Source organism: Symphalangus syndactylus, chromosome 11, assembly GCF_028878055.3.
Source record: "Symphalangus syndactylus isolate Jambi chromosome 11, NHGRI_mSymSyn1-v2.1_pri, whole genome shotgun sequence".
NCBI lineage: Eukaryota > Metazoa > Chordata > Mammalia > Primates > Hylobatidae > Symphalangus > Symphalangus syndactylus.
Genome location: NC_072433.2, coordinates 128619726 through 128631986, shown reverse-complemented (window position 1 = coordinate 128631986; position 12261 = coordinate 128619726). Strand labels below are relative to the sequence as shown.

Sequence of the window (12261 nt, the reverse complement as noted above, 5' to 3'; positions counted from 1 at the left end):
TTTATAAAGGACAGAGGTTTAACGAACTCACAGCTCCACATGGCTGGGGAGGCCTCACAATCATGGCAGAAGATGGAGGAAGAACAAGGGGACTTCTTACATGTTGGGCAAGAAAGCAGGTGCAGGGGAACTCCCATTCATAAAACCATCAGATCTCATGAGACTTATTCACTATCAGGAGAACAGCACGGGAAAGACTCACCCCCATGACTCAATTACCTCCCACTGGGTCCCTCCCATGACATGTGGGAATTGTCAGAGCTACAATTCAAGAAGAGATTGGGGTGGGTCCACAGCTAAACCATATCAGACCCCAGAGCTCTTGATCACTCTGCTGAGAAATTATGAAATTTATCGTATCTTTCCTTAGTATTTTGTGTCAGAACTTTCTTGGAGACTCCCATGATGGGCACAGAAAGAGAAGAGGGCATCTACCCATGGTCTGCTGCTAGTTGTTTCTACAGCAGCTGGACACCAAGAGCCGCCAGGTCACCTCTGGTTACTGTCAAGGCCAGCTGGAACTGGGTATTTCTGAGGGCACCAACATTCAATTTATACAACTACCCGATTCCACCTTGAGTATAAGCTGGGACTCATGGCTCATTTTTCAGTTCTCATTGACAGGTGACTCCCCCAGCAAATGCTCAGAAAAGGCTTTGGCAAGGCGTCCGAGATGGAAATCTGGAAGGCGCCCGCATCCCCCCAGGGTCCGAGACCCTTGAGCACATTGCCCAGCAAGGGTTCTGCTGGAGAGTGGGGACTGTACTACGTACCATCATGCTACTGCTCTATGTTTGTCCAGCACTTTATGCCTCCATTGCCCTGATAGTATCTTCTCACTGCAAACTCACAATAATGCATTTAAGTAGGTAAGAAAACCAAATCAATCAATCAATCACTTCCAAATACAACCATTAACACACTGATTTTTCTTTATCATTTTTGTTAAACATATACACCTCATGATATGTGCGAATATTCCACCGGTAATGAGGATACCATATATGTCTGTATGTTGTTTTCGTTCAACATCTTGAATCTTTCCCATATTACTACAACTTCTTCAAAAGCATTTTAAATGGCTAGAGAAAACTGCCTTGCAAAATCTGCCATAATTTAACTACTCCTTTATTGCTGAATATTTAGCAATTGTTTTCACCCTAAGGACCATGTCTTGCTAATTATATCAGGTCTTGAGGTTTATACCTCTTCCAGCTCTAGATCATCAAGCTGGTCTCTGGAAAGCCAAAGTTGCCCTAAGGGTTCTGACCTCCTCTGAGATGCCCCAAGGGTCTCCCTTCTTGGTCTCTGGTACCCAAAGTCTGATGCAGGCCTGCAGGGCTCTGTTGATGAGATAAAGACCCCCCACTGTTGCCCTGTCAGGGTTCAACTCCATCCACTTCAGTTCCCACAGAAACACCCTAAAGCCATGCAGTCCCGGGTTTGATGAAGCACAGAAATAATGAGCTCAGTGGGAAGAAAACAATCTTTGAAAGCCACATTTCTGCGCACAGGGTGGGCATGGCAGAGGGGTACTCACTTGATAAACAGCAATTACTTCTCTGTCCAAGGTGCGTGTCACGGAGACGCTCCCTGTGTTCTCATTGATTCTGAAAATTCCTTTAGGATCTTGATCTACTCCCTTTCCAGTAAGCCGGAACTTGGACCTTTCTGGCCTGTCACTATCGACTACCTGGTCAGAAAAACAGAGAGACATTAAAAACCGTCTGGAAGATGCAGAGAAAGCACATTGCAAACATACTTCCATGACCAATTCACTAATCACAGGTGCCAGCACAGGGGTGCCTGGTGAACACAGATTTGACTAACGTAACAGCACCAGAAATAGCATCACTGCCAACGCCTTTCATCCTAATATCCGCATCTTTGCAGTTGGCAGCTGAGGAAGCTCACCAGCACCGGGGTTGACATATAGTGATAGATCAAGGAGGGCAATAATGCCAGTTCAGTCAAAGTTGGACATTTATATTATTTTTAACTCCACAAAACATATTTTTTTAAAAAGATTATCTGTAAGCAAAACAAAAAAAGCAATGGAAGCCATTTGCTGGGCACGCATTGCTCAAGATTCAAGGTATTTACATATACCCAATAATCCACAGTGTCACCTGCCCTGTCACTTCTACTAGGTACTAGGCATGGTGCAGAGGAAGCACTTCATCTCATCAGAAAAGGTTTATACATATACATATATACATACATATACACATATACACGTCTATTAAAGGGGCTTATATATATATAATATGTATATAACCCCTAAATATTATATAAAGCCCCTATATATTAAATATATATGTATCTATATATAGATACACACCTCAATTTAGGGGTTTTATATATGTGAAACCCCTAAATATTACATATATTATGTATATATTAAACCCCTATGTATTATATATATTAAACCCTTATGTATTATATATTAAATATGATATATTAAATGCTGTGTATTATATATATTAAGCCCTTATTATATATATTAAACCCCTATGTATTATATATTAAATATTACATATATTAAACCCCTATGTATTATATATATATAACATATATAAAATATATATGTTATATATATAAACCTCAAATTAGGGGTGTGTGCATATATATATATTTCAATGCTGGGGGCAGAGGATATTATTATTTCCACTTAATGGATGAAACCACTGAGACAGAATGAGTTGGCAAGCTGGCCATGGCCAAAGCTATGAAAGAGATAAAAATGGGTTCAGAATCACATCTTCCATTTCTCTAGAGACGCTGCAATACAACATACAACACTGTGGTTTCTGAATTTACTTTATGTAATTTTCCTACAAATTGTCGACCTTGATTTGACATTCAAAGAATAAATTCAGAAGGGAAAGGTGTACGAGAGTGGTTCCAGGCAGAGGGAACAACACAGACAAAGGCAGCAGGCAGACAAGGAAGAGTCTGGAAAGTTGAGGAAATTGTGAGTTATTGGCATACGCTTAAGCATGTAGAGGGTTAGGCTGAGAAGCAGTTGGGGTCAAAGTATGGGGAGTCTTTTTATGCAGATGTGCAACTAAAGATAACTATTATTGGCATAAGTGGAGTCTAGAGTTTACCCTCAAGTATTCATCTATATTTATGACACTTTATCATCAGAACCTTCAAACATTAATTTGATTGCAACAAAACAATTTAAAGGTCATGAACACAATAATCATTCAGGACATACAGATAAAAGAAAGCTGATACATATCTAGTTGTTACCAAATTACAAATGAGCAAGCACCTGTTGAAACATAGTCAACAGCACCTGGAGGGTTTAGGTGGCTAGGACAGGAAACCTGCCTTCTCCTAGTGAAAAGGAGTCCTGCCCGCCTCCTACTCCACCACCCCACCACCCCACCACCCTAGGCCACTTTAGCTGCCGCCAAGCCTGCAATTCCGATGCCTGTCACCAGGTGGCAATGGTGCCTAAGGCAGCATGAACATTATGCCAGGGTTCATCTTGCAGGATCACTCAAGGCATTACAGGTTTTTTTTGTTTTTTTTTTTTTTCCGATTAAAAAGTGTTGTTTATTAAAATGCATTGAGTGTTGACTAAACACCAATTACATCTGTTTGTATTTTTAAGAGTAACTAAAAATTGGATACAAAAGAAGATTAAAAATAAAGCACGTGGGCCGGGTGTGGTGGCTCATGCCAGTAATCCCAGCACTTTGAGAGGCCAAGGTGGGCGGATCACTTGAGGTCGGGAATTCGAGACCAGCCTGGCCAACATGGCAAAACTCCGTCTCTACTAAAAATACAGAAAATTTAGCTGGATGTGGTGGTGCCCGCCTGTAATCCCAGTTACTCTGGAGGCTGAGGCAGCAGAATCGCTTGAACCTGGGAGGCAGAGGTTGCTGTGAGCTGACACTGCTCCACTGCACTCTAGCCTGGGTGACATAGTAAGACTCCATCTCAAAAATAAAAAAAGGTATGTGATACTCTCTGATGAAAATAATTTTCAGTCACTGCTTGACTTGATTAATCCAACTGACTCTTTTCCACTGACCACTCTACTTGCTGCCTGGAAGCCCCATGAGGTCAAGAGCCACAGCTTACTGGTCTCACCATTGGATCCCTGTGGCTGGCAAGTAGCAAGAATGAACTCCACCGACTAGACAGATATATGTTGCAATCCTAGCTTTCCCAGTGATCCACTGTGTGAGTATGAACATGGTCCATTGCCTCATCTTTAAAGTGCAGATGACACCACTTACTTCCCAGCATTGCCGAGGATTTAATGAGATGGCATGTATAAAGTACATGTCCTGCCACACAGAAGGGGCTCAGTTAATCAAAGCTAATAATTCCAATATTAATCATCACAATAAAATTATACTGTTGTTAATGGGTAAGAATGGTATCTCTATCCTTTTCTGAGGGAATACATGGTTTCCTCTTTTTTTTTTTTTTTTTTTTGAGACAGAGTCTCACTCTGTCACCCAGGCTGGAATGCAGTAGTGCAATTTTGGCTCACTGCAACCTCTGCCTCCTAGGTTCAAGTGATTCTCCTGCCTCAGCCTCCTAAGTAGGTGGAACTACAGGCACATGCCACCACGCCTGGCTAATTTTTATATTTTTAGTAGAGGTAGGGATTCCCCAGGTTGGCCACACTAATCTCAAACACCTGACCTGATGTGATCCAACTGCCTCAGCCTCCCAAAGTGCTGGGATTACAGGAGTGAGCCACCACGTCCGGCTTAGTTTTCCTTTTTAATAACAAAATTCACAGGCCTCCCAGAAGAGAAGTGCTCTGGAAACAGCTCCCTGCATGGGAAGGGGTCACCAAGCACACTCCGCTCTTCTGTGTCACTGCTGTCGTTATTGTTTCACCCCTCTCTGCCAGCAGCAATATTTACTGTGAAGAGCAAAAGAACAAAGCTTCCATGGCATGGAAGGGGACCCGAGCAGGTTGTCGCTGCTGCCTGGGGGGTGGCCAGCTTTTATTCCCTTATTTGTCCCCACCCATGTCCCACTGATTGGTCTATTTTACAGAGTGCTGATTGGTCCATTTTACAAACTTCTAGCTAGCTACAGAGCACTGATTGGTGCATTTTACAATCCTAGCTATAGAGTGCTGATTGGTGCATTTTACCATCCTCTTCTAAGAAAAGTTCTCCAAGTCCCCACTCGACCCAGGAAGTCCAGCTGGCTCCACCTCTCATTACCACTTTTGCCCAAATATGGATTAAAACTCCTTCCTCATGTTCTCCTAAGCACACCTGGGATGAGCAGGTCCTTTTTGAAGATTCTATTAAAATAGAATGCATTCTAATGAGAAACGAACATGGGAATTCTACAAGAGCTATGAAGCAATCATGCTTCCCAAGAATGGGCTTCTCTGACCCATCTATCTGCCAGACACAGGCCCCGCTGGTGACGACCTGCCAAGAAAAGACTTCTGGGCTGTTAATTATCTTTTCTTGACGCTTCTCTGCTCAGAAAAAGTTGAGAACACAGCACCCAGACCTTCTAGAAGAAACAAGGAGGGGGTGGGGGAATGGGCCTCTTGGGACAAACATCACCACCCTCCCGTTTCTCTGCCTGCCACTCGGCACAGAAAGCTGAATTCTAGACCCAGAAATTATCCCAGTGTGACTTTCCCTTCTGCTGCCAAGGGTGGGTCTCAGTCATTTTCTTGCCCTCTGTCAGAGAGCTTGAGCCACTTGATGGTACAGACACAAGGGTCTTAGAGGGAGGACCTAGCTGAGTTGCCTCCTGCTGCTGAATTGAAATTACTTATTCCCCAGGAAAGAAGCCAGTCCCCATTGTGAGGGCCCCAGCTTAGCACTGCACACGTCTGTCTCTCTTCTGTCTCTCTTCAACTTTTCATGTTCTTAAGGATGTGGCTGCTGAACCTGCCTCCTGCTCCTCAGAGCTATGTTCACTTTGAAGGAACACCCACTGCCAAGAATGGTGTTCCCAGAGTGACAGGCCCTATGGGACCACCAGCACAGGGAAATGAGGGGCGTCACTTCCAGTAGGGGCCTTGCTTTCTCTAGAATAATTGGTCTCAAGATATGATTCACTGGAACAGTATCAGCATCACTGGGAACTCATTAAAAATGCAAATTCCCAGGCTTCCCCCAAGCCTCTTGAATCAGAAATCAGGGTGGGGGAGAATTGCTGGCAATCTGAGCTTTAACAGTCCTCCCCAGGTGATTCTCATGCATACCCAAGTTTGAAGACTACTACTTTGGGCAGATTTCAGCACCATCCCTGTTCAGTGTCAGTGATGCCGGTTTCCACCGCTACTGTTTGGAGCCCTCTGCTAAAAATAGGCTGGGTCTGTTTGCCACCTTCTTTCTAGACCTATTTTAAACATATAACACTAACAGGAACTCTCTTAAAAACCTGTTTCTAAGACCTCAGAAAGCAGAGTTGGTTTTTCTTAAAGTCACTAGATGCAACATCTCTACATGAGTTAAAGGCACCCCATGGCTTGGAGGAACCTTAGAGAGGAAAGCATGAAAGTGGAGTGGGAAGAGTCCTTCTTCAGGGGAAAGCTCAGTGTCTTGGCTCAGTTTAGATCCAGGAGGAAGCTCAAGCCCTTCTCAATTACCCACCACCTCTCTAGCTTCTTGGTGCCTAGCGGGATTTTCAGAGGGACCCCAATGTATTCCAACCTCATGAGCTGGGGGATGGAAAGTATGCAATGACCATAACCCAAGGACACACTCAGCCATGCTTCAAAACCACTCTGTGCAAATCAAGTGTGTTTCCAGACCACCTTGATTACGCTGTGCTCAACTCCTGGAAACTCCACAGCTGCAGCAGTTGAGCCTGCAGCCCTTTGTTGTTGTTTAATGTCAAGAAATATAAGAAATCCAGGGCACTCCTCTGGCCAAAGCAAACCCTGCCAAGAGTCTCGACTGTTGCAGCAGCTGTTAAGGCCCATTATATACTCCATAGCAGGGCTTCACAATTAGTGAGCCTTTCCTATTATTCTTTGTAATTCAACACTTCTTTTCACAGTGGGATTTTTTTTTTCTTGTCCTCTGAGTTGGAATGGAAAAAATAGCCAAGGATGAGAAAGAACATGAGCCCCTGGTGTCAACACTCTGGAAGCGCATGTAAATAGCACACAGGAGTCTTGCCTCATACCTGGGTAAAGAGACTTCCTAGCTGGCTGTTTGGGGCGGGGGTGGGCACGCACAGCTGGGACAAGTGTCTTCTGCATCTGGGCAGGGGCAGGGAGTACTGAGGCCTAGAGCAGGTAGTGACTTCTTGATCTGATTTTAAGGGCATTCTCACTGTATACTTTTTACAGATGTGACACAATACGGACAAAGCCAATGTTCCATTCTGTTCCCCTGCAAAGTCCCATGCCTACCTCTATTCTCATCTGTAATGAATGATAAAAAGTTGTATGTGTTTTTAAGGTATTTGCATACATATGAACTCAGAGACTGTATAGCAGCTTTGAATAGTTTTACATAAATAAGGTCATTATATATGAATTATAGAATTATCTCTACTCAATGTGGTTGAGGTTTGTATATGTGTGTATTCATTTATAAACTTCGGGTGGTAATTTTAGATTTACAGAACTATTACAAAGATAGTACAGAGTTCCCATGTACCCTTCATCCAATTTCCCCAATGTTGACATCTTACATAAAAATGGAACATTGGTCATAACTGATAAATTAACACTGACACTTGACTATTAATGAGACTCCAGATTTTATGTATTCAGATTTCATCAGTTTTTCTAGTACTTTTTTTTTTTTTTTTTGAGTTGGAATCTTGCTCTGTTGCCCAGGCTGGAGTGCACTGGTGTGATCCCGGCTCACGGCAACCTCTGCCTCCTGGGTTCTAGTAATTCTCCTGACTCAGCCTCCCAAGTAGCTGGGACTACAGGTGTGTGCCACCACACCCAGCTAATTTTTGTACTTTTAGTAGAGACAGGGTTTCACTGTGTTAACCAGGACGGTCTCAATCTCCTGACCTCGTGGTCTGCCTGCCTCGGCCTCCCAAAGTGCTGGGATTACAGGCATGAGCCACCATGCCCGGCCTCTAGTAACCTTTATTTTTTTTTTTTATCCAAAGTCCAATCCAGGACCCCCCCACTGCCATGTGTGACTGCAGCGTTTCCTTGCATATTCTGGTACTTCCCTATAGGTTCTCACTTTCTTGAATTGCACTTTAATCACTTACTCTTTTTGCCTTGTATAGAAAATGAATTTGATGTATCAGAATGACAGAGTCGCCAAGTTCCGCATGTCATTGTCCTCCTCCTACCCTCTGCCAACCTCTATCCTCTGCTCCTTAACTCAGATCTCAAGTAGGTACTTTTGCCTGCTTTGTCCTCAGAGCCTAGAATAGTATGTAGTACATGGTGGGCTTTTAAATAAACACTGCATAATGAATAAGTAAATGAATACTAAGTAGTCTCCTCCCAGGCCTCCATGTTTCTGATTTCTCTCTTATCCCATCTCCCGTCCTAATTGCAACCAGAATGGTCATTCTAAAATGCAAACCCACATCTGACTGGAGCAGTACCCACATTAAAACTTGCAATGGGCCTGGCACGGTGGCTTATGCTCATAATCCCAGTAATTTGGGAGGCTGAGGAAGGTGGATCACCTGAGGTCAGGAGTTCAAGACTAGCCTGGCCAACATGGTGAGACCCCGTCTCTACTGAAAATACAAAAACTAGGTGAGCGTGGTGGCAGGCGCCTACAGTCTCAGTTACTCGGGAGGCTGAGGCAGGAGAATCACTTGAACCCGGGAGGCAGAGGTTGCAGTGAGCCAGGATCACACCACTGCACTCCAGCCTGGATGACAGAGTAAGACTCTGTCTCAAACAAACAAACAAAAAACACCCTGTGAAAACTTGCAATGGTTCCCTCTGCCCGAGGGTAAAATCTCAGAGCTCTTCTTTGATGGGTCTCCACCTGCTTCTCCAGTCCTAAGCCACAATCCAGCATGAGGCACAGCTCAGAGGGCTGTGCCTTTCTTTAGCCAGACGGCCATCCCCGACCTAGTCTGCTGGGGACGCCCTCATCTTCCTGGACTTGGTGCCAGCGATTTACTTACCCACTGAAGCTTCCCCTGGCCCTTTCTCCTGCCCACTCCATGCAGACTTAACCTCGTGCACCTGAGCTCTAGCCCTCCTTGCCTGCAAGGTCTGTTAAAGCCAGGGGAGCAGCTTGCCTGTTGGCGGGTGGTGGTAACTGTTCCTCAGGCAGTTGCTTTCTTATTCTCTCACATTTCCAGCGCTTGCAACATAGAAGACCCTTGATTAACACTTTGAGTGAAGAAGTACAACTGTATTTGCCTGTTTTTACATGATTATAAAATGCATCATAAACTCACAAATTAAAAATAAGTTCTGTCATACAAATCTCCTTTTTCTTTTTCTTTGAAAATGCAGCCACTTTACCTGGAGACACATTTTCAGAGCTTTCTTATTTCTCTTTTTACAATTCCCCTCCATGGTAAACGCACCTGATAGCAATAATTTACGCATACCCTGAAAATGACTCTGTGTGGAGGATACACCTGGATGTCTGTTCCAAGCCAGGGAATCTGGGAGTGGCCAACCTGGAGACTGGTTCCTCGTCTATGAGGAACATCTGAGCCCCTGGCCTGTCCCATGGAACATGGATGGCAGATCCAGGCCCTGACTCATAGGTTGAATGAAAGTTGCCAGGTGAAGGATGTTAGGGAAAGGGTGCTAATTGAAAATGCTGTATAAACAGCATGCCTTTTACAAGCAGCTGTGTTTCTGTTCAGCCTGCCACCGCTGGACTCCCCTGTATGGAAGCATCCAATAAAACCCCTCGTCTCATCGCTGGCTCCAGGTCTCCTCTTTGGCATCTTGAACCTGGTGCCACCCGCACTGGCGTTGATAGGGGTTCAGCAGAACATCCCCATAGTGAACTTCCCAGGCAGTAGTAATGCTTAGGAGTTGAAAAAGGACTTAATACTCTCCCCAACCTTATAATTTGCAGGGGTCCCTTTAAATGGAGACCCTCCAAGCAAACACTGTGCTTGTGAGGCAAGGCAGCTTCTAGATAAACCTTCTAGTACCCCTTCCCTGTCACATCCAACCAAATTGATGCGCCTAGTTTTCCTCTTTGTAGAAAATCAGGGGACACATATTGAGAGGATGAAAACTATATATAAGCATTATTATCACAAGGATGCAAAACTAGGAAATACTCAGACCTTCCTTCCTGGTTACCAAAGCGAACAAATCACATGTGAACAGCATTGGTCTTTAGCGGATGAAGGTAGGTGTGATACTTTTTCCTTCACCCTCATAATATTTTCAGTTTTATAAAATGAGTCTATATTACTTACACAGGAAAAGACAACTTTTAAAAACCTGTAAGAGGAATTACTGGAGTTAGATGCATATGCTAATTTAGAAGATGTTTTCTAATCTATGTTAAATGGAAAAAAAAAAAAACACTGTTGCCTTTACCTATAGTCGTTCAGAGGCATTTGTGTTTATCATTAGACTGCTTCTGTAAGGTAATCGGTAAGCATTAATTAATTCTCAGCTGTGGGTTAGTCCTTGACATGCCTTTGAACTTGAACACACAGCCATTCAGCAGTCTGGGTAGCTGGAGTACTATGCTTTTCTCTCACCCTCAGGCTGCTCAACCATTTTCAACCTCTAGGTAGTAAATTAGCCAGGGAACTAAGGAAAGCTCATGGACCAGAGTCCCCATACCCTAGTGGAGAAACATGGAGCCAAAGTTCTCGCAATCCACTAAGAAGGACGGAAGCTCCACACCCACCTTATCAATCAGCAGTGCTCACGCCAGCTAGGGCTGGCTGTGTTCATCACCAGCGTCAAATGGAGCTCCCATCATCCCAGGGAAGGCGCTAAGGTTAAGGGCAAGCTAGAGCACTTGGGAAGAAAAATAAAACTGCAACAACACACAATGAGGGGATCTGAATCTACAATCCAGGTCCTTCATCTTTTAGTGGTCATTGTGCCAGCCTGTTTTCCTTCTTTTATAGCAGACTCTTAAGATTATGCTTAAGTCTAACTTAAACTGAGCTCTATAGAAGTCAATGTTCATTGTTGGGTTTTCTGCATTATTTTCTGATACCGCGCCCTTTTTTTTGGTTATTTTCACTGGGCTTCAGTCTTTTTTTTTTTTTTAACGAGAGTATTTGTTAATTTCTAAGTATTTGCAGGGGTTTTATTTTTTTCCAATTTATTATATACTAATGTGGCTAATAACAGTTCTACCTTTGAATGTTATTTTAAAACTTATTATTGGCCAGGTGCAATATCATCTTTACCAAGTGACCCATAGACACATGGAAAGAATAAGCATTGTGTAGCATTTTTCACAATAGCCAAAATGTGGGAACAACTCAAGTGTCCATCAACAGATGAATGGATAAAAAAAAGTGTATGTGTAGCTATATGTGTATATATGTAGAGATTGTATGTGTCTACAGGCGTGTAAATATAATGAAATATTATTTAGCCTTTAAAAGGAAGGAGATGCTGATACCTACTGCAACATAAATGAACTTTGAGGACATTATGCTAAGTGCAATAAGCCAGTTACAGAAGGACAGATATTGTCTGATTCCACTTACAAGACATATAGAGACAGAAAGTGGAACAGACGATTCCAGAGGCAGAGAATGGGGAGATAGCATTTAATGGGTATAGAGTTTAAGGTGAGGAAAATGAAAACGTTCTGGAGATGGATCAGGATGATGGTTGCACAACAATGTGAATTTACTTAATGCCACTGCCGTGTACATCTTACCACAATTAAAAAAAATAGTATTTTCTCTTTGTAGGCCACATAGTTCCATATTTATCTTTTCTGGTATTAACTGATTAAACTATTCAGATCCTCTCTGTCCTTGCTTATATGTTGCTTTCCAGATCTGTCACATTCCGAAGTATTTTAGTCTGAGCACAAGTGATTTTATCCAGTCGTCCCTTAAAGTGTTTGTTTGCTTAACCTACTGTGGTTTGAATGCACAGAGATGGTCAAGGCCCTTTTGTGAATTGTAGGCACCAGGAGGCTCTGTAAAGAAAAATACTCTGGTCAGTGTCCTTGGTCTCTTGATTGGAGCAAATAGTGGGTCCCCCAAAGTCAAATTCCTCCAGTATATAATTTTGAAACTTTCTGGCTCGCCCTCACAACACAACGGTTGAAATGTTATGGAACTCTTGTGGTTTAAGAGCCATCGCTCTGATTAGACTCTGTGCTCCTAGGAGCAGTGGCCACA

General features: G+C 43.3%; 1 protein-coding gene across 3 annotated transcripts in view; it reads right to left on the bottom strand.

The window, feature by feature from the left end:
• The window catches only part of CDH13 (cadherin 13), a 1187225-nt gene that overhangs the window by 574939 nt on the left and 600025 nt on the right, over window positions 1-12261 (bottom strand). For all 3 annotated transcript variants that reach the window (XM_055299711.2, XM_055299712.2, XM_063613011.1), the window contains one exon: window positions 1541-1693. In XM_055299711.2, the coding sequence (XP_055155686.1) occupies window positions 1541-1693 (153 nt within the window). The remainder of the gene's footprint in view (window positions 1-1540; window positions 1694-12261) is intronic.